General features: G+C 56.7%; 1 protein-coding gene across 2 annotated transcripts in view; it reads left to right on the forward strand.

The window, feature by feature from the left end:
- The window catches only part of KIAA0556 (KIAA0556 ortholog), a 203,480-nt gene that overhangs the window by 159,995 nt on the left and 25,320 nt on the right, over positions 1–18,165 (forward strand). For both annotated transcript variants that reach the window (XM_015559503.1, XM_006756852.2), the window contains 2 exons: positions 10,366–11,239; positions 17,346–18,065. In XM_015559503.1, coding sequence (XP_015414989.1) covers positions 10,366–11,239; positions 17,346–18,065 — 1,594 coding nt within the window. The remainder of the gene's footprint in view (positions 1–10,365; positions 11,240–17,345; positions 18,066–18,165) is intronic.

The following is an 18,165-nucleotide window of genomic DNA, read 5'->3' on the forward strand; positions in this document are numbered from 1 at the left end:
AACCCCGTGTGCTTAGGGGCTCTTCCCAGGCCCTAAATGCAGCCCCAGCACGGCATGGCCCCAGCGCACACCTAGCACCTAGGTCCGTGTCTTCTCACACCAAGTCCACTGGGTGCTTCCTGGCCGGTGGTCTCAGCATCTTCTGGAATGGGCAGTGAAACTGCTGGCTGCCCAGGCCCACGCCCTGTTGCTCAGCCCTGTCGCTGAATATGTATCTCAGGCCCAGCAAAGCGGATTTTCTGTGCTGGTGACAAAGCAGATCAGCTTGGTCCCTTTGGGCAAGGCCTGCGCCTTTAACCTGCACTCAGCCCTCCCTGTGTGCTGAGCGTAAAGGAGAGGTGCAGGCATCGGAGGGCGCCGGGCGCTTTGCAGAGCTGTGGGCTGGAGGGATGAGAGGTGCAGGCATCGGAGGGCGTTCGGGCGCTTTGCAGAGCTGTGGGCTGGAAGGATGAGAGGTGCAGGCATCCCACGCACAGTGGAGTGTGGCAGGCGCAGTCCCTGGCAGAGGCGCCGCTACCTCAGGCACACCCACCCACCTGCTGCCAGAACAAACGGGGGCAGAGCGCGCACAGGAACGCAGCTGAGGTTGGCTTGATGTCATATTCTCCGGAGCACGCTGTTACTGTGTGTTTTGGGGGAGGCAGAATGAGAGTTCGTGGAAATACAGCTCAGCCTGGGAGACATGGCTTGTTAATACAGTGTTTTGTGTATGGAATCCAAGGAAGAAAAGTGAGAACCGAGAGCTAATCCAGCCACAGCTTATTTAGAATATAAAGAAAGAAGGTGCTAGAGAATACACTGCCTTAGGTCCACAGGCTGACTTTTATGGGCACCTTTCCCCTCGGCTGGCGGTGTTTCAGTGAGAGAGAGCTGGCCCAGAGGACGGGGGCCTGAGGGGAGAGGAGGGCAGGAGGCTCGGATCCATGCCGGAAGGCAGCACACCGCTGTCCTTGCTGGCCACAGCTGCCTCTCCCAGGGCTGCGTGTGCAGACTGTCGCGAGGGGCGAGGCACGCAGTGAACATCTGATGCCTCAGCACCTCAGTGAACCCCAACAATTCTGCAAGGTCCGTGCTGTCAGGCCCCGCCATGTAGACGGAGATCTGGGGCTTGCTCAGTGAGGTCCCAGCAGGCAGAGACGGGTCTCTTTTGCCCACTCTGCTTGGAAACGGCTGCCTGCCCTAAGGAAGATCTGGTTCATCAAGGACAAGGTGCATGAGTGATTCGTGATGTCTGCCTTGGTTCAGGAGGAGGACATGATGACAGGCTTGTCACAGATTTTTATATGCCCCAGAGTAAGTGACTTGCCCAGCTAGTGAGTGGCAAGCGGCAGAGTTTGGCAGGGAGCTGAGGTCTGTTGGGTTTTCTCTGGTTTTCTCAGCACTGCGTCCCCTGCAGAGTGACATCTGTCTCCCTTTGATAGTATGTGATAACCGTCCAAAAAGGGGGCTTCCCGCAGCTCCCACCACCCACCCACTTGCCTTTGTAACAACCTACTCGTGACCTGCTACCAGCCTGCAGTAAGCAGGCACCTGTCACCATCTTCACCACGGCATCACCCTCGGATGCCCCTCCGCCTGGCCACATGGCAAGTGAGGCAGGACGGACACTCAGGGTATATCTTATGCATAGAAATGTGCTCAGTAAGCAGCTTAAGATGCATGCATGAGTGAAGGAATGCATGTTAATTTCCCTGGTGGTATATTTCTGTGACATGTCGTGGTGGTCTGGCTTGCGCTGCCCAGTAGAATTTTCTGCGGTGATATGAGAACTTGAAATGGGGCTACTGAAAAACTGCATTTCATTTTATTATTTATTTTAATTGAGATACAGTTAACACATAACATTATATTGGTTTTAGGTGTGTAGTGTAGTGATTTGATATATGTATATATTGTAAAATGATTACCGTAAAAAGTTTAGTTAACATCCACCACCATATAGTTACAAAAATGTTTTTTCTTGTGATGAGAACTTTTAAAATCTACTCTCTTAGCCACTTTCAAACATATGCTGCAGTATTAACTGTGGTGGCCGTGTACTCATGCCTCCCCAGGACTCATGTGTCTTGTAACTAGAAGTTGGTATCTTTTGAGCACCTTCCCCCATTTGTCCCCCCACCGCCCACGCCCTGCTTCTGGCAACCACCCATCTTTTTTCTGTATCAGTGAGTGTGGTTTTTGTTGTGTTTGTCTTTCGGATCCCACATATAAGTGGGATCATGCGGTATCTGTCTTCCCTAACTTACTCCACTTAATCATGAAGCCATTAAGGCCTGTCCATGTTGTTGCAGATGGCAGGGTTTCCTCCTCCTTGTGGCTAAATAATTCCATGTTGTGTACATGTGCATGTGTACATATGTATGTACACACCTATGTTAGATAAACATAGACATGTTTATTGTATGTCACATCTTCTTTATCCGTTCCTCCGTCACGTAGGCTGTTTCCATGTCTTGGCTGTTGTAAATGGTGCTGCAGTGAGCATGGGAGTGCAGGTATCTCTTCAAAACAGTGATTCATTTCGTTTGGATAAACACCCGGAGGGACTTGTCCCCCTCCCACCGCCCCCCAGTCCTGGCCTCCACTTCCTTTGCTATCTGCAGCAGTGCCCGGCTCCCACCTTTGAATCCTCCTCCCCTCTCGTCCTTACTGCCAGTCCTAAGTTCTGTCATTTCCATTGTCCAAACCTGTCTCCGTCCAAACCCAGCTCCTCGCTCTCTCTCTGCCTGCCGCCCGGCAGGGACTCATCACTGCAGGCAGCGGCCTCGTGTCTCCCCGCTCCCCGCACTCATGCTCAGGGTCCCACGGCAGAGTTATCAGTCCCCAAGCTTGGGACCGGATCCGACACCGGGCTGCTCCCTCAGGCTCACTCCCAGGCAGACGAGACGGGGGATCGACAGCAAAGTACAGTTGAGTGGGGTCAGCGTGGTGAGGGCTGCAGGGTGCCTGGGGTGGCCGCAGTCCCCTGCCAGCACATGCTTCCCGGGCACCCTGGGAAAACCATGACACCCAGGCTAAGCCCGGCCCTCCAGCAGCAGCTCTCAGACTCCAGCTGGCTCACGTGGCATCTCCAAAATCCTTTTCGTTAATTGCCAACATTTAAATATCAGGAGGCTTTATGTGACAACATGGAGTTTTTACTTTTTTAAAAAATATATTTTATTGATTTTTTTACAGAGAGGAAGAGAGAGAGATAGAGAGTCAGAAACATCGATAAGAGAGAAACATCGATCAGCTGTCTCCTGCACACCCCCCACTGGGGATGTGCCCGCAACCCTGGTACGTGCCCTTGACCGGAATCGAACCTGGGACCCCTCAGTTCACAGGCTGACGCTCTATCCACTGAGCCAAACCGGCTTTGGCGGAGTTTTTACTTTTATTGAGAAACTGGAAGGTCTGGCGACGCCAGGCCACGTGCACACCTGGGAGCTTAGGTGGAGCTGAGTCACAGCCACTGTCCCCCTGCTCCTGTCACCCCTCGGCGCAGCGCACAGCTGTCCTTACACCCCGTCAGCTCCCGCTGTGATGCTCACCGGGGCCCTGCACGCCCGGCCCAGCACTGGCTCTCTGGCTCTTCCAACCGGTGGACTTAGGCAGCTGTATCTCCCTCCAGCCCCACACTCTTCTCTCCGCGGTGCTTTTCTCCGGCCACCCCCAGCACCTGGAGTGCCAGCCGTCTTGTTACACCTGCCTTTGGAAGCGCCAAGTTTCTGCTAAGACTCCCTACACACAAGCTCCCGCACACCCTGTCTGCCCCAGGCCCTTCTGGGATCTCCATCCACACCCTTCTGGACTCGGGGTGCCTGTTTCCTGAGCCTCCGATGACCTCCGGGGTGCCCTGGCTAAGTCTCTCCTGAGATGTACTCGTGGGCCCTCACCATGTTGTCCAGCGTGTGAGACATCTGACAACGTTGGAAAACTGGCCGGTGGTGAGCTGGCCACACTCCAAGCATGGCCTCCACTCTGGGCTCGCGGTGCGGTGGTTCTCAAGCTCACCACAGTCCCCGCGCCCCCACGGCTGTGGTGCCACGAGCGTTTGCGTTTGTGACTCCGTGTTACGGACTAGCGTAGACTCCTCAATAAATGAGCTGAGACACGTGACGTCCTGTGAGCACTGCTTGGCACATAGCATGTGCTCAAGAAATGTGCGCTGCCATCACTATCTTGTGCCCAAGCCACTGCCTGGATGTGTGTACCTGCCAAGCCTGGCTGCTCAGGGCCAGGACCCCTGCACCCCAAGGGCAGGTCCCTTAGTGTGGACTTGCTTTCTTCTGCATCCCACACAGGCGGGGACCCTGAGAGGGCCATGTGGTACATGTTGGATTGAATGAAATTGCAGGAATTGCATGCTGAGGTCTAGACCAGATCTAGAGGAGTCTTGACCTAAGGCAGCGAGAGTAATTCAAGGCCCCACCCCAGAGTGGATGGGGTTCTTCCTGTGCCTGCTGCCAGCCTTCACCGGGAACTGGGGAGATTGCTGCCCCAAGCTTTGGGGGAGCAAGGTTCCTGGCCATGGTACATGCACCCCGGCAGTGGATTGGGTATAAGACAGTGATGGTAGCTCACGTTTCTTGAGCACACATAGGTGCCAGGCGGTGCTCGAAGGCCTTCACATAGCTCAGCTCATTCAGTCCACACGGTGTCCTCTGAGGTGGGCACTGTGATCAGCTCCATTCTAGAGATGAGGGGTTCACTGCTGCTCACATTGCCCCGGCAGTCGGGCACCGACCGCACAGCCCTGCCTTTCCATGGAGAGAGATGTGGTCGCTGGAGAGCTGTGCCCTGCCTGGGCAGCATCACCCGGCACTCGGCACTGGCTCGTGATGCCAGGTGGCCAGATTCCCAAGAGAGGCCAGAAGGGCACGTGGTTCTGTGAAAGGCCTCACTGTTTGGATATTACCAACTAGTTCTGGTGTCTTCAACTGCTCTGCGGGCCAATCCAGCGTAGATTCGACCGTCGGGCCTTCATTGGTGACCCAGGCCCTTCGGCCCCATCCCAGGCCCTGCCCTGAGTCTGTGATGTGGGACTGGGACCTCCCAGTGGCTGGCCAGAGCCCAGCAGGAAGTAGCTTACAGGTAGTTGTCAGGTGTCCCAGTATCTCCCCATCTTCTTCAGGCTTCTGTATCACAAAGGATGGTTTTCATTGGTCTTTCTCCCAGGGGACATGTAGAGGTCATTGAGGTCTTTCCCCATAAACAGCATTCCAGTTCGGATGCTCTGGGATGGAACAAGTTTAGTCCCTCGGCCAGTCCTCAGTGTGGATAGGAATAGGCCTGCCCCTCCTCTTGGCGGGTCTTCATCCAAGTGGAGACAGGCTTGGGCGTGTGCACACTCGCCGGGTGACAGGTGCAGAGACCCAGGTTGCCAGCCCAACTCAGAGCCCACAGGGGACCCTTGACTCAGCATGAGGAAGGAGCGGGAGGCCGGGAGGAGCCGGGTCCCGAGGCCTGAGGGTGGCTCTCTGGGCAGCAGCTCACTCCCCAGAGCCCCCCAGGCCCTGATAAATCCATGGGCAGGGTAAGGCCCTCCCAGTCAGCCCCCCACGCCAGGTCCTCCTGTTCCGGAGCCAGCACTTCTGGGCACAGAGCCATGAAGGCCAGCAGCTCGTGTCCTCCCTGTGAGCGGCCAGTAGGGTCCAGCCTGTGACAGAGCCTGAGTGCGGGGCGCCTGGATGGCCCCGGGGCTGTGCGTGACCCCCCGAGGTGAAGCCACACGTGACAGGCTTGCTTTAACGGACATTCCCTGGCGGGCAGTCAGGCCCGGCCAGTGCTTTGATGCAAGTGGTTTTCTTTGGGACCTGTCAGCCGTGTGTCCGGCAGGTGCTCGCCCTCGGAGCAGGGAAGGACCTGGTGAGTGCAGAGTGCACACCTCGCTTGGGTTGCTGTGGCCATGGAACTGCGCCCATCGGTCTTTGCTGAGCAGCCCGTGTGCTCACTGACACTGGGCCAGGGAGGAGCGTGGCCTGACCGTCGGTAAATGTCTTAGAGCAAAATAATATTCAATTGTTGTATTAAAACTGCCCTACTGTCCCACCTGGTTGTTCTGGTCAACTGCAAGGAAGGGTACGGCAGGATGGGCCCCGAAGATGCTCCCATTTCCCGGCGCCACAATGGCCTTTAGAAAATCCGCTGCAAAAGGACTGCGAGGCAGCGTCAACAAAGGCATAACAATAGTCCTCATTAAGCAAGAAGGAACTGTCAGTGCCAAGGAAACAAGGACACACACACACACACACACACACACACACACACACATGCACACACACGTGCATACATGCACACGCGTGCATGTCGGGACTGAGTCCTGGTTACTGGAAAGCAGGAAGCAGGCTGGTTCTTTAGGAGCAAGAGCATTCCCCCTCCTCCCTTTCCAACACACACACACACACACACGCACACACGTGCATACATGCACACACGTGCATGTCGGGACTGAGTCCTGGTTACTGGAAAGCAGGAAGCAGGCTGGTTCTTTAGGAGCAAGAGCATTCCCCCTCCTCCATTTCCAAAGACATCCCCAGTACAGAGCTTTACTGCGGGGCCGCGGGTGCGGACCTGCCACAGCCTCCGCCCTGGCTCTCCACGGTCCATGCACGCACCTGTCCATGCTTCTAGCCCCGCCTGGGGGGGTGAGATGACAGTTCCATCAGCACATACATGAAGATGGAGGGAAGGCCTGGAAAGACACAGCATGTACACTCCCACCCCGTTCCCACAGCGATGGCCTCATGGCCTGAGGAGGGAGCCAGGGTGTGGGTCCAAGAGCTGGTCCCCGGGGAATGATTAAAAGGATAAGTGGGGCTGAGTCCCTGTGAGTGCAGGTGATCCTGACGGTGGGCAGCCTGAGGCCCCTCCAGGCCCAGCATGACCTCAGGGAGGTAGCAGCGAGACCTCGGGTGTGCCAGCCAGAGTGGCCTCAGGGCGGGCGGTGTGGCCTCAGGAAGGGCGAGCCTCAGAGTTTCCCTCTGTAAGACGGGCCTATGCCCCCGTGTGTAGTGGTTCTGAGGACTGTGGGACAGGACGGCCTTTTCGTTTTTCCACTTGGCGGCACCAGGGAAGTGACCACTACCTGTTCCCCTCCTAGGATCCCACTCAGGCCAAACCCACCCTCCGCTATGGCTCGTTAGGCCTGCAGGACAGTGGAAACTGCGGAGATGAGCAGCATCAGGCCGGACACGAGCCTCCCAGCTTCCCACGGCACACTTCCTCTGCTTCCTCCCAGCTCACCTCCCGCCTCCCTGCCTGGCCCTGTGGGCAATGGAGGTTGCACCCCTGCCCAGGCTGCTTCCATCCCAGTCCCTTCTCCGTCACACTTCCTGGCGGGAGCCAAGCAGCAGGCGCTGGAGGTCAGATGGTGCTCCAGATGGTTCAGGAACGGACACAAGCCCGTTTGGAAGCCAGACTCCGTTATGAAAGCCAGGCTGCCCACCTCGTGCCTGTGCTGGATGGAAGGCCTCCCTCCACCCAGCTCCTTTCTAAACGAGTGTTTCTGTCTGGCCAGATGTTTCCATGCGGTAATTTTGCGGAACTAGTCATTGAGAGCTGCCCGTGCTGTCCTTCTCCGATAGCTGCTCCCTGATTAATTCCCATCACGCGCCAGCTCTGCGCCTCTGTAGGCAGAGAGCACATCCACATCAAGGCGGAAGCGGTGCTCTGAGAATCCTGACTTTTGACAGTCGGCAAATAGCAGCTGCCGTCCTGCAGCAGGGGGTCGCAGCCAGGCCGGTGCGGCACAGGCTGGGTGGGTCTCACTCCACCTCGCCCTGAAGCCTCCACGGCGCTGCTGGTGTGAGAGCTTGCCCACCTCCCCTCAGGGCGGCTGGGTGATGCAGACGGGCACCTGTTGGCTGTCAGCTCCCGTCTCCCACGAGCAGATGGAGAATGGCCGGGAGTGACGCCCGCGGTGACCACGTCTCTGCAGGCTGTTTTCAGGACATTGTTAGAGAGCACGCTGCCTCTCTGTGTTTGTTCTCTGTCCTTGTTGAGAACCTACTGTGTGTCAGGTGCCTGCTGGGCCTTGGACAAGATGGCACAGGGGCCCCTGGTGTCTTGGAGGTTAACTTTGAGCAGAGGAGACAATAAGTAACGTAAAAAGGCAATAAGACCGTTTCAGAGACCGGAAGGAAACAGAGCAGGATGCTGAGACAGAGAGGGCCGGAGGGGAGGGGAGGTCTCTGTGAGGACAGGGAGCCAGCTTTGCAGGGCTCTGGGAAGAGCATTCCGGGCAAGTGCTCCTTCCTGGGGTGGGGATGAGTTGGCCGGATCAGGGAGCAGCAACCAGATCAGTGTGTTGGGAGTGGAGGGAGAGTGACAGGGGTCGGTCAGGTCAGAGGGGTCAGCAGGGGCCAGACCGGAAGGCCTTACTGGCCACTGAAGCGGGTGGAGCTTATGTGTAGTATGAAATCATTAGGGGCTTTAAGCAGGGAGCGCCATGACCTGATACGTTGTTTTAAAAAGAAAGACCGGCTGCTGTGTAGAGAAGGAAGCGTGTGCCTGGGGTGGGTTTGCGGTGATGGAGCGGAGTGGAAGCAGGGGGGTCCGCTGGCAGGTTACGGTAGAACCTCTTGGAGAGATGGTGGCCTGGCGGGAGGCAGCACACTCAGGGAGCAGAGGTCAGGTTTGGAGGGGTGTGGAGGTCAGAGCCAGGGGACCCTGGGCCCTGGCCGTGTGACTGAGTGAGCAGGAGGGGTCAGAGAGGACTCCTGGGCTGTGGGCAACTGACTGAATGGGCCACCACTTTTAAGATGGGAGAAGACTAGGCTTGGGAAAGCGAGGTAAGGATTCTGTGTGGGGTGTCGTGTTAAGGTTGAGACACCTGTTAGGTATCCTAGAAGAGAGGTCACATGGTCACTAGGGGCTTGGTGGAGAGGTCAGGGCTGGAGATAAAAATGATCACGAGTCATCAACGCAAAGATGGTATTTAAGGCCTTGGGTCTGGACGGGACCACCTAGTGAGAGAGCAGGAATCTGAGGCCCAGGACCCACCAGCCACTTGAGGCCCAGCTAAGGGCAGCCCAGGCAGGGAGGCTGAAGTGGGGGGAGGGGAGAGCAGGGGAGCCCAGGCAGGGAGGCTGAACAAAAAAGTGCTGGGGAGAAGGAGATAGGAAGCCTAGCCAGGGACCCCCCTGTCATATGCTGATGGGGTTTAGAGTTCATACCACTGGCCTGAGGGTCTCCACTCTCCTGTGCAAAGGAATCATCAGAAGAACCTGTTACACATGCAGCGCCCACACCACATCCCCTGGACTCTCCTCCTGCACAGCTCAGGTGGGGCAGCCCGGGGGGACAGCCCAGGTGGCACAGCCCAGGTGGGACAGCTCAGGTGGAGCAGCCCAGGTGGGACAGCCCAGGTGGGACTGCCCAGGTGGGACTGCCCAGGGGGGACAGCCCAGGTGGAGCAGCCCAGGTGGAGCAGCCCAGGTGGGACAGCCCAGGTGGGGCAGCCCAGGGGGACAGCCCAGGTGGGACAGCCCAGGTGGGACTGCCCAGGGGGGACAGCTCAGGTGGAGCAGCCCAGGTGGGACAGCTCAGGTGGGGCAGCCCAGGGGGGACTGCCCAGGTGGGACTGCCCAGAGGGGACAGCTGGGCAGGCTGACAGGCACAGCCTCGGGGCTTCCAGGCTCTGCCTTTCTGCAGGGGGAGGAGGGGAGGGACTTCCCAAGCCACAGTACCCAAGGCAACCTTCAGCAGCAGGGAAGGGAGTCTGTAGATAACCCCCCAGCCTCCGCCCCTGGAGGGACACAGGTGCTTTCTGTGGGTTCCTCGGAGGTCCCCAGTGGAATAGAGCCCAATCGCCCACAGCAGTGACCAGCTCAAGTGCCTTTGGGGGTTTTCTCGGGCCCTGACTCTTGGGAGCACCTTACCTAGTAAGCAGCCCGCACTGGAGTCCTTATCTGGGCACTGCTCTCAGGACCCCACTGAGCCAGGTGTGCCTTGGCTGTGCGCGGCAGCCTGCGGGAGGCCCAGGACGTACTGGAGCGAAGCCGCCTTCGGCAGTGAAGACCGAGGGTTTCACCAGGCAGGTGACAGCCAGATCTGCTCTGGCAGGAAACTACCTCCCTGGCAACAGGAGGTGGAGGTTGGAGCAGCAGGACAGGAAGCAGGGAGACTAATTAGCAGGCAGTTACAGATGTCCCAGCGGGAGGTACGATGACAGAGCCCATCAAGCACCTCTTTGTGAAGGTCCTTTGATTTATAGTGTAAGCTTCACGCAGGGAGGGGACTGAGCCTTGTTTAACATCCCAGTGCTGTGGTTTCACAAAGCCCGTGTTTCGAGCATGCAGTTTCTCTTCATCTCCTGCTTTAAAATTTGAGACGTCAGTCTGACACCACGCATCTCTGTTTTGTTAAATTTTGTGTTTCCAGGATCTTGATGTTGGTGCGAAGAACGTGAAGCTTTATGTCAACAAAAGCCTCATCTTTGATGGCCAGTTAGACAAAGGACGGGGGGAGGCCCCGGCCAGCCAGAGCATCCCCGTCGGCCTGAGAAATGAGCAGATTGAGGGGGTGGAGAGCGGCTCTAATGCCCCCTCGGAAGAAGGCAGAGGTGCCCAGAGGATGGCCGGCGCCTCTGGGGACGAGGAGCCCAGCACCACGGGCTCACAGCCAGCCGGAGCGGCAGGGCATGTGGCGGTTTCTTCACCAGGAACTTTGTTTGGTGAAAGGATGCATTCTCCTGGTTGCATAAAAGACAGTTTGTACAAGGTAGAGGACGGTGTCAGCTCGTCAGCAGCCCCGACCTCCGTGGGGGGCACGCGTGCCCCTGCCCCCAGGCCCCCAATGGAGTGCCCTCCCCTGGGCCAGGAGCTCTCACAGACTCTGCAGCGGGAAAACCTCCCAGGCAGGAAGGTCTCTGCACCAGGGAAAACCCCCGCCTGGCTCCAACCCTCTTGCACAGGGAAAGGCAGGAGGCAGGGAGGTGGGAAGCCCAAACCCCTCTGGCTGTGTCCTGAGAAGCCACCTGATGGGACGGACGGGCCTGTGCCTCCGGAGGACGAGGATGTCTTCAGGGAGGGTCCTGCGGAGGCCGGGGATGATGGCCCCAGGCGCGAGCCAGGGCGGGCCAGCAGTCGGAATGCCATCTCAGAGGACCAAGCCCCGAGGGTGACCCCCAACGTCTGCAGGGATGACTTTGACATCTTTGAGCAGCCCTCCAACAGGGAGCGCCCCGCTAGTGGGAGGAGGGCCCGGAAGGATGCCCTCAGCAGCGGTCACAGCGATGGGCAAGCAGCCAGCAGAGGTAAGCTCGGGGGGCAGTCTGACTGGGGCTCATCATCCCTGCAGGAGGCTGCTGACTGGCACCAGCCACTCAACTCCCCAAGCCTCAGTTTCCTTATCTGCAAAGCGAGGGGTTCTCCTTAACCAGGAGCCACACGGGAGGCAGCAATGAGTGAAATGGGCAAGACATACTTTGCCTGTTAAACTCGTAGATATATTTGTCATTGCCACCAAGATACGTCCCTTTGCTCATTTTTCTTTCGATACATGACTTTTCCATCCTAGACCTGGTTATTCTGCCTCTGATAGACATTGGTCTCTAATTACTTCACTTTATTCTTTACTGTTAGGAAAATAACGCAAGTATGATGACACTTGCCTGGATTTTGGAAGGACATTAGGGAGTGGTGAGGACTGTGGCTAACTGGAGTGCACAAGCCCAACTAAAGGGGGCAGCTGCTGCTTCACTCAGGCTCTTTCTGGCTTTCAGGACTGCAAGGCCAATGTGCCAGATCTCTTTTCCTTTTATTAAGAGAAATCAGAAATATATCAGACTATTCCCTAATTTTCACCATTGGTGACTTATCTGCTGCTCTGTGAACTTTGCAGTAGATCATCTCTAAGGCTGTGAAAGGAGGGTCCAGAGTCTGGACTTCTGAATATTTCCACTCAGATTTGGCTTTTGGGAGTGTAGCATAGCAACAAGATGTCAAAACATTTGAATTCAAACTCCGCTACATGTAGATTTGGGACTTACAGAGCAGGCCCTTGCACACACTGATCCTCAGCAGCTTTGTCTAGAAAATGGGGATGAGCACCCCTCCCAGTGCTGTGAGGAGTAAGACGATGGCTTCACAATAGTAACAGAGCCTGGCCCGTGGCAAGTGCTCCACGAGTGGCGGCCATTTTTTTCAACATTAGCGTGTCGGTCCTTTATTGTCCACAAAGCACTCGGACCTACCAAGGCAGGGCTCACCCCTAGTCCTCTGAATGTAACCCCGCTCCACATTGTATAGGAACACACCAACCCACATCGTGGGTAAGCCTGGAGCCTCTCTGAGCCTCAGTTTCCTCATCTGTAAAATGCTGCCAGTAATATCCATCTCATGGGTGCTGGGGATCAGATGAGATCACCCATGTGCAGTGCCTGGCACAGTGCCTGGCACACAAGCACACCAGGAGATGCTAGCTGCTGCTCTTTATCGTCACCACCGAGGAGTTGGCACTGCCCACACTCTGTGACTCTACCTCATGGTGTATCTGCGGGTGAAACCAATGTACAGTTGCCCCTTGAACCACTCGGGGGTTCCGGGTGCTGACCCCTTGTGCAGTCAAAAACCCACATAAAAGTTTTGACTCCCCCAAAACTTAACTACTGTCAGCTACTGTTGACTGGAAGCCTTCTCAATAACAAGCAGGCGATGAACCCATATTTTTATGTTATATGTATTATGTAGATATTCTTACAATGAAGTAAGCCAGAGAAAAGAAACTGTTAAGAAAATTATAAGGAAGAGAAAATACATTTACTGAAATAAGTATAGGAGAAAATACATACTGAAATACATTTTCAGTATGTATTTACTGAAAAAAAATCACATGTAAGTGGACCCGCGCGGTTCTAAGTGGTGTTCAAGGTCACCAGTATATATGTTTTAGTGAGTCGCGTCAGCCTCTACTCCATCGTTGGCTAGCAGACAGAGCCCGAAGGCCTCCACTTAGGAAGGTGACGAGTGTGGGCCTCCTTCAGACCCTGACATGTCGCTTAGGACACGGAGCAAGTCCATAAGACTTGCGTGTCTTCCTGCGGGGCTCCCAGCCGAGACTTACCCAGTGCTGGGTGTCGGGGCCAGCGGAGTGGGAGAGGAGAGGAGAGCCAGGGAGCTCTTTGAGAGCAGACACTGTCTTGTCTGTGATGGGATCTCAGGCCCAGGTGTCTGCTCGTGGTGGGATGGCTGCGTGGCTGCGCGCAGGCTGCAATGCGCCACGCTCTCAACCAGGCGCGGCACGCGGACCAGCTCATGCACCCTACTGCCAGCCCCTTTTACAGCTGAAGGAGATACGAGCTTTAAGCAGCTTTCTTCGGGTCACACAGCCAATAAGGCCAGAGCAGAATATGAGCCCGTATCCTGCTCCAGCATCCGTGCTTGAATCACTACCCCATGTGCCCTGTTTCCGCGGCCATCATCAGTCCCCGCCCGGCGGAGCCAGGCAGTTCCGAGCCTCCCTGGTAAACAGACCCACAGAGCCTCTGGGAGTTACTCTAACGTGTCCACGTTTGGAAGACTTTGTCTCCCTTTAATTTCTTTCCAGGCATTTCACTGGTTGGCTCAGTGACACATTAAGAACTGAGCCCTTCAGATTTAATGCTTGTTAAACCAGTCGTGCTAAAAAGGAAAGTCACTTTGAAATCTTAAATTGCCCATTACATCGAGCCAAAGCCTATGCCATGCCCTCGGGAAAGGTGCCGGCCCAGCGCCGTAGGTGCTGCGAGGATGCATGACTGCCAGACTCCTCCCTGGGCCTGGAATTGGCTCCATAAACAGCCTGGAGATTCTTTTGTGCAACTGAGCATCTCACTGTCATGACATCAGCATTTCGGAAGTGTCATTATCAGGGGTCAGTTGGCTACAGGTGAATGGAATCCCATCAGCCCAGTTTGAGCAGTAAAGGGGGTGTTATTTGGCGAATGCTTGAGGCGCTCCTAGACGCCCAGAGGCAGGGAGCGTAGCTGCTCACCACGTGGGATTGGGAAGAGGTGCCAGGACGCTGGCCTGCACCAAGGAAGCTTCTCCCTGTCTGTCCAGGCCCTACCTCTGCTTCCCACTGGCCCTTTCCCTCCCCCTCCCTCAGGGTCGGCTTTCTCTGCCTTTGTGCACACAGCAGGAAATGGCCTGGCAGCCCTAGGTGACTCAGTGTTCTGGCTCTGTCGCCATCAGCCAGCTCCATAGTCTCAGGGGAGAAGTTGATTGGCCAACTCAGGTCAGGTGTCCACTCCTTGTTCCATCAGCTACAACTGGAGGGCAGTTCACCGAGAATAAATATGGCTCTGTTATATCTCACTACATACTTTCTCATTTCCTGTTTTAGTAGCAATTAGCATACGCCTCATGGTGGTGCCATTGATTTTTATAAACTCAAGTGCAGAACTCTGTAGCTCATGTTAGTCTCAACCAAGGAATAGTTTTGCATCTTCAGTCCTGTCTTCTCATATCAGTCCCTCCCAGACTGTGTTGACTACAGACTCATGAAGCAGCAGCTTTCTGTTGCCCTTCAGACTTGTAGGTGGGGTTGACCAAGGACCACACACTGACCCTAGCAGCTCCCTGACCCCAGGGACTCGCAAGTAGAGTGTTCTACTGCAGAGAGGGGAACCGGCCCTCAGTGGTGGTCTCATCTGTGAGGTCTAGCAGAGCATCTATACCTCTCTGCTTTTAAAACCCAGGGTACCTCTTGGGGAGCAGAGGTCAGAAAGCAGATGTGGGGTGAGAGCAGAGCCCTGCCTTCCTTCTCACCCAGGCAGACACACAGGCGAGGCCCTGACATAGGACGTGGTGCTGTCTCCTCAGTGCCCTTGCAGACTGCCCCAGGCCATTCATTCCAGCCCGTGGAAATCAAATCACAGTTAGCGGAGCACCAATGATCCATATGGGAGTCCCTTCTGCAGGTGCTGAGCCTCACGCCTGGGAAAGGGTGGAGGAAACTCCTGGGTCTTTTTTAATGGCAGATGGGAAAGCGGGCAAGGACAGGTGCAGGAGAACTGACAGGTGGAGAGGGAGTCCCTCAGCCTCCAGGTCTGAACACGGGTGTAATGGTGATGCCAGCTGTCCTTCCCTTTGCTGGCAAACATTACTGAGCACCTCCTCGTGCCAGGTTCTGTGCCAGGCACTGGGACGCAGCAGGAAGCAGGGCAGAGGAGGCCTCTCCACGAGGAAGGTGACGAGAGGAGCCAGCTGCCTGGGGATCTGAGAAGAGAGCATTCCTGGCAGAGGGCACAGCAAGGACAAAGGCTCTGAGACGAGACATGACCTGGCGTGTCACAGGGAGGAGGGCCACGTGGCTGGAGCAGGAGGGCGTGGGAGAGGGTGGGAGTGCGGTTGGGGAAGTTAGTGGGGCCAACTCGGGGCTCTGGGGCATGGTGAGGAGTTGGATTTTCTTTGATTTGCCTTGTTCCCCTTGTGGCAGAGATAATGGCACTCAGGGGATAGTGACAAATGACATTTAGCCACATGGAGTCTGAAGTGACAGTGTGGACATGTCTGGACCCTGTGAAGGGCCTTGGGTGGTGGTGCCTAGGGCAGGGGGGGTGCCAATGTGACACTGGGCAGTGCCTGTATGGGAACCAAAGCCTGACATAGGGAGTGGGGAGGTGGGAGGAGCTGCGGGCAGGACATGGAGAACCTGCAGTGCAGTGCCTCCTGGGCCCGAGGAGAGTGTGTCCTTGGACAGCAGCCTGGAGCGAGCACTGAGAGAAGACTGCGTGCGTGGGGTCCCTGTGAACCCGAGGGCGCCACTGCAGTGGAGGGCTGTGGGATTCGTGGATGGAGGGATGGAAAGCCACCAGGCATGCGACCTCTGACACACCTGGGTCCTAGGGCCCCAGTGATGCCAACAGGAGCCTCGCATCGCCCTGCTCCTGCCCTGCTTCCTTCTCAGGCCAGCCCCCCACAGGCAGCAAGGTGACCACAGGCAGCGCCGCTCCGTCCACGCTCAGCAGCTCCAGTTCACGGAGAGCCCCTCTCTCCCTGGGTTCCTTTCATGAGCCCAGCTTGCAAGCATGCTGTCCACATTTGCTTGATCCGAATGGCCTGCAGGTGGGGGGTCCCCAGGGGAAAGTCAGGGTGCTGTTCCTAGAGAAGGGGAAGAGGAGTTTGAGGCAGCAAAACAGTAACTGGTCAGAGAAAGCAGGCCGCAGGGAATGGGAGGCGGGGATGGGTGCAGCCACTGAAGTGGGTGGAGGGAGCGCAGATCCGAGGCCTCCCTCTGCCTCCCTCTGCCTTCAGGGCGGAGATTTACGCGTGTCTGCAGGCTGAGAGGGCAGTGGTGGGGAAGGAGTGATTGGAGATTCTGGAGAGAAGCGGTAATTGATGGGGCCAGACCCCCTAGGAGACAGGCAGAAAATGGAGTGCAGGGCACGGCACCGTATGAAAGGAGGAAAAGCAGAATGTCAGTCCAGCTGCTGTTTTTTCCAGAATGACACCCTTAGGTGGCACTTAGCCATGGCACGGCCCCGAGGATGGCCCCTGCTCCATGTGCACTCGGGCTCTTAGATTCTGCGAGGGGAGCGGGGCCTTCAGACGCCAGCCCTGGGCACGGCTGCGGCTCCTGGAGCCAGTTAGGCCGTGTGTGGAAGGAAAGTCCTCGCCGTGCAATGCACCTGGGTTGTTTCAGCGTTTTTCTGATGATAAAAATAATACATGTAGGGAACTCAGAAGATAAGATGGCAAGGAAGAAAATAAAAGCCCTTCCTACTCCCACCCCGAAAGATCACACTCGCACGTCGGTGCAAGCTGCCCACACTAGGATGGGCATCATTTAAAATGGCACAGCTGGCTCTTTTCCTTTTACTTTCTTTTCCGAGCCTTTTGCCTGTCACTAAGCAGTTTGAAAACTCCGTGCAGGTGACGTGACTGGTAGCCCGAGGCGCAGGCTCCTGGGTGGCTGACTCTGAGCCACAGGCAGCGGCTTTGCTCTGGTGTGTGAGGCTCCGAAGTGGTGAAACTTCCAGCAAAGGCTCCAACACAGCCATACCGGCCTCCCGTGATGTGCATGAGGTGGCGTGCTTACAAAATTCAGTGCAGATTGAACAATACTTTGCTTTTTTGTAAAACAGCTAGGTTCCAGACTTGAGAACCGGAAACAATTTTCTACCAGCCTGAATGTGTGTGACAGGAGACCGTGCTCTGTGCCCGGACCCCCCAGTGCAGTGCGGGTGTTAACAGCCCTGCCCACCGGCCATGCCAGGAGGGTCAGTGGGCATTGAGACAGCCAACAGCAGCCTCACCGCTTTCTAGAATGTTCCCCTGAGGGTGGCTCCACCCAGCCGAGAGCCACTGGATGAGACACTTAGGGTTCCACTTCCACACCTGTCACTAATGGGCTTTCCCCCTCCTGTGCCCTTTCTTCAGGGGATGCCTGGTGCACCAGGCCGCCGCCGCGGCCCCAGTGGCGCAGCGAGCAGGAGCACACGCTGCACGAGTCCTGGAGCTCCCTCAGCGCCTTTGACCGCTCCCACCGGGGTCGCATCTCCAACATGGAGGTGCAGGGGGACATCCTGGACGAGTTCCTGCAGCAGCAGAGGAGTGGCCGGCAGGGCGCCCAGCCAGCCCCCGGCAGGGAGCAGCCGGAGCCCCAGGCGGGGCCGGACGACTGCAAAGATGCAGGCGACCCCAGCGACTTTAGAATCCCCGTCTTGCCCTATGGGCGGCACTTGGTCCTTGACATCAAGTCCACGTGGGGGGACAGGCACTACGTGGGCCTGAACGGAATAGAAATATTCAGCTCCAAGGGAGAGCCCGTGCAAATCGCGAGCATCCAAGCGGAACCCCCCGACATCAACATTCTGCCAGCCTATGGGAAGGACCCCCGCGTGGTCGGCAACCTCGTCGACGGGGTGAACAGGACCCAGGACGACATGCACGTCTGGCTGGCCCCCTTCACGCCGGGCAAGTCCCACTCCATCTCCATCGACTTCTCGCACCCTTGCCACGTCGCCCTGGTCAGGATTTGGAATTACAACAAGTCGCGGATCCATTCCTTCCGCGGCGTGAGGGACGTCGAGATCCTGTTAGACGCACAGTGCATCTTTAACGGAGAAATCGCCAAGGCCTCCGGAACCCTGACGGGAGGTACAGTATGTCTGTAAGGATGTTCCCGAAGCCCTACCTGCTGCTCGCTGAGGCTCCGGGGAAAACCAAACCCACAGGCGGCCAGTGGCGATGGGTCTCT

Source organism: Myotis davidii, unplaced genomic scaffold (genome assembly GCF_000327345.1).
Source record: "Myotis davidii unplaced genomic scaffold, ASM32734v1 scaffold934, whole genome shotgun sequence".
NCBI lineage: Eukaryota > Metazoa > Chordata > Mammalia > Chiroptera > Vespertilionidae > Myotis > Myotis davidii.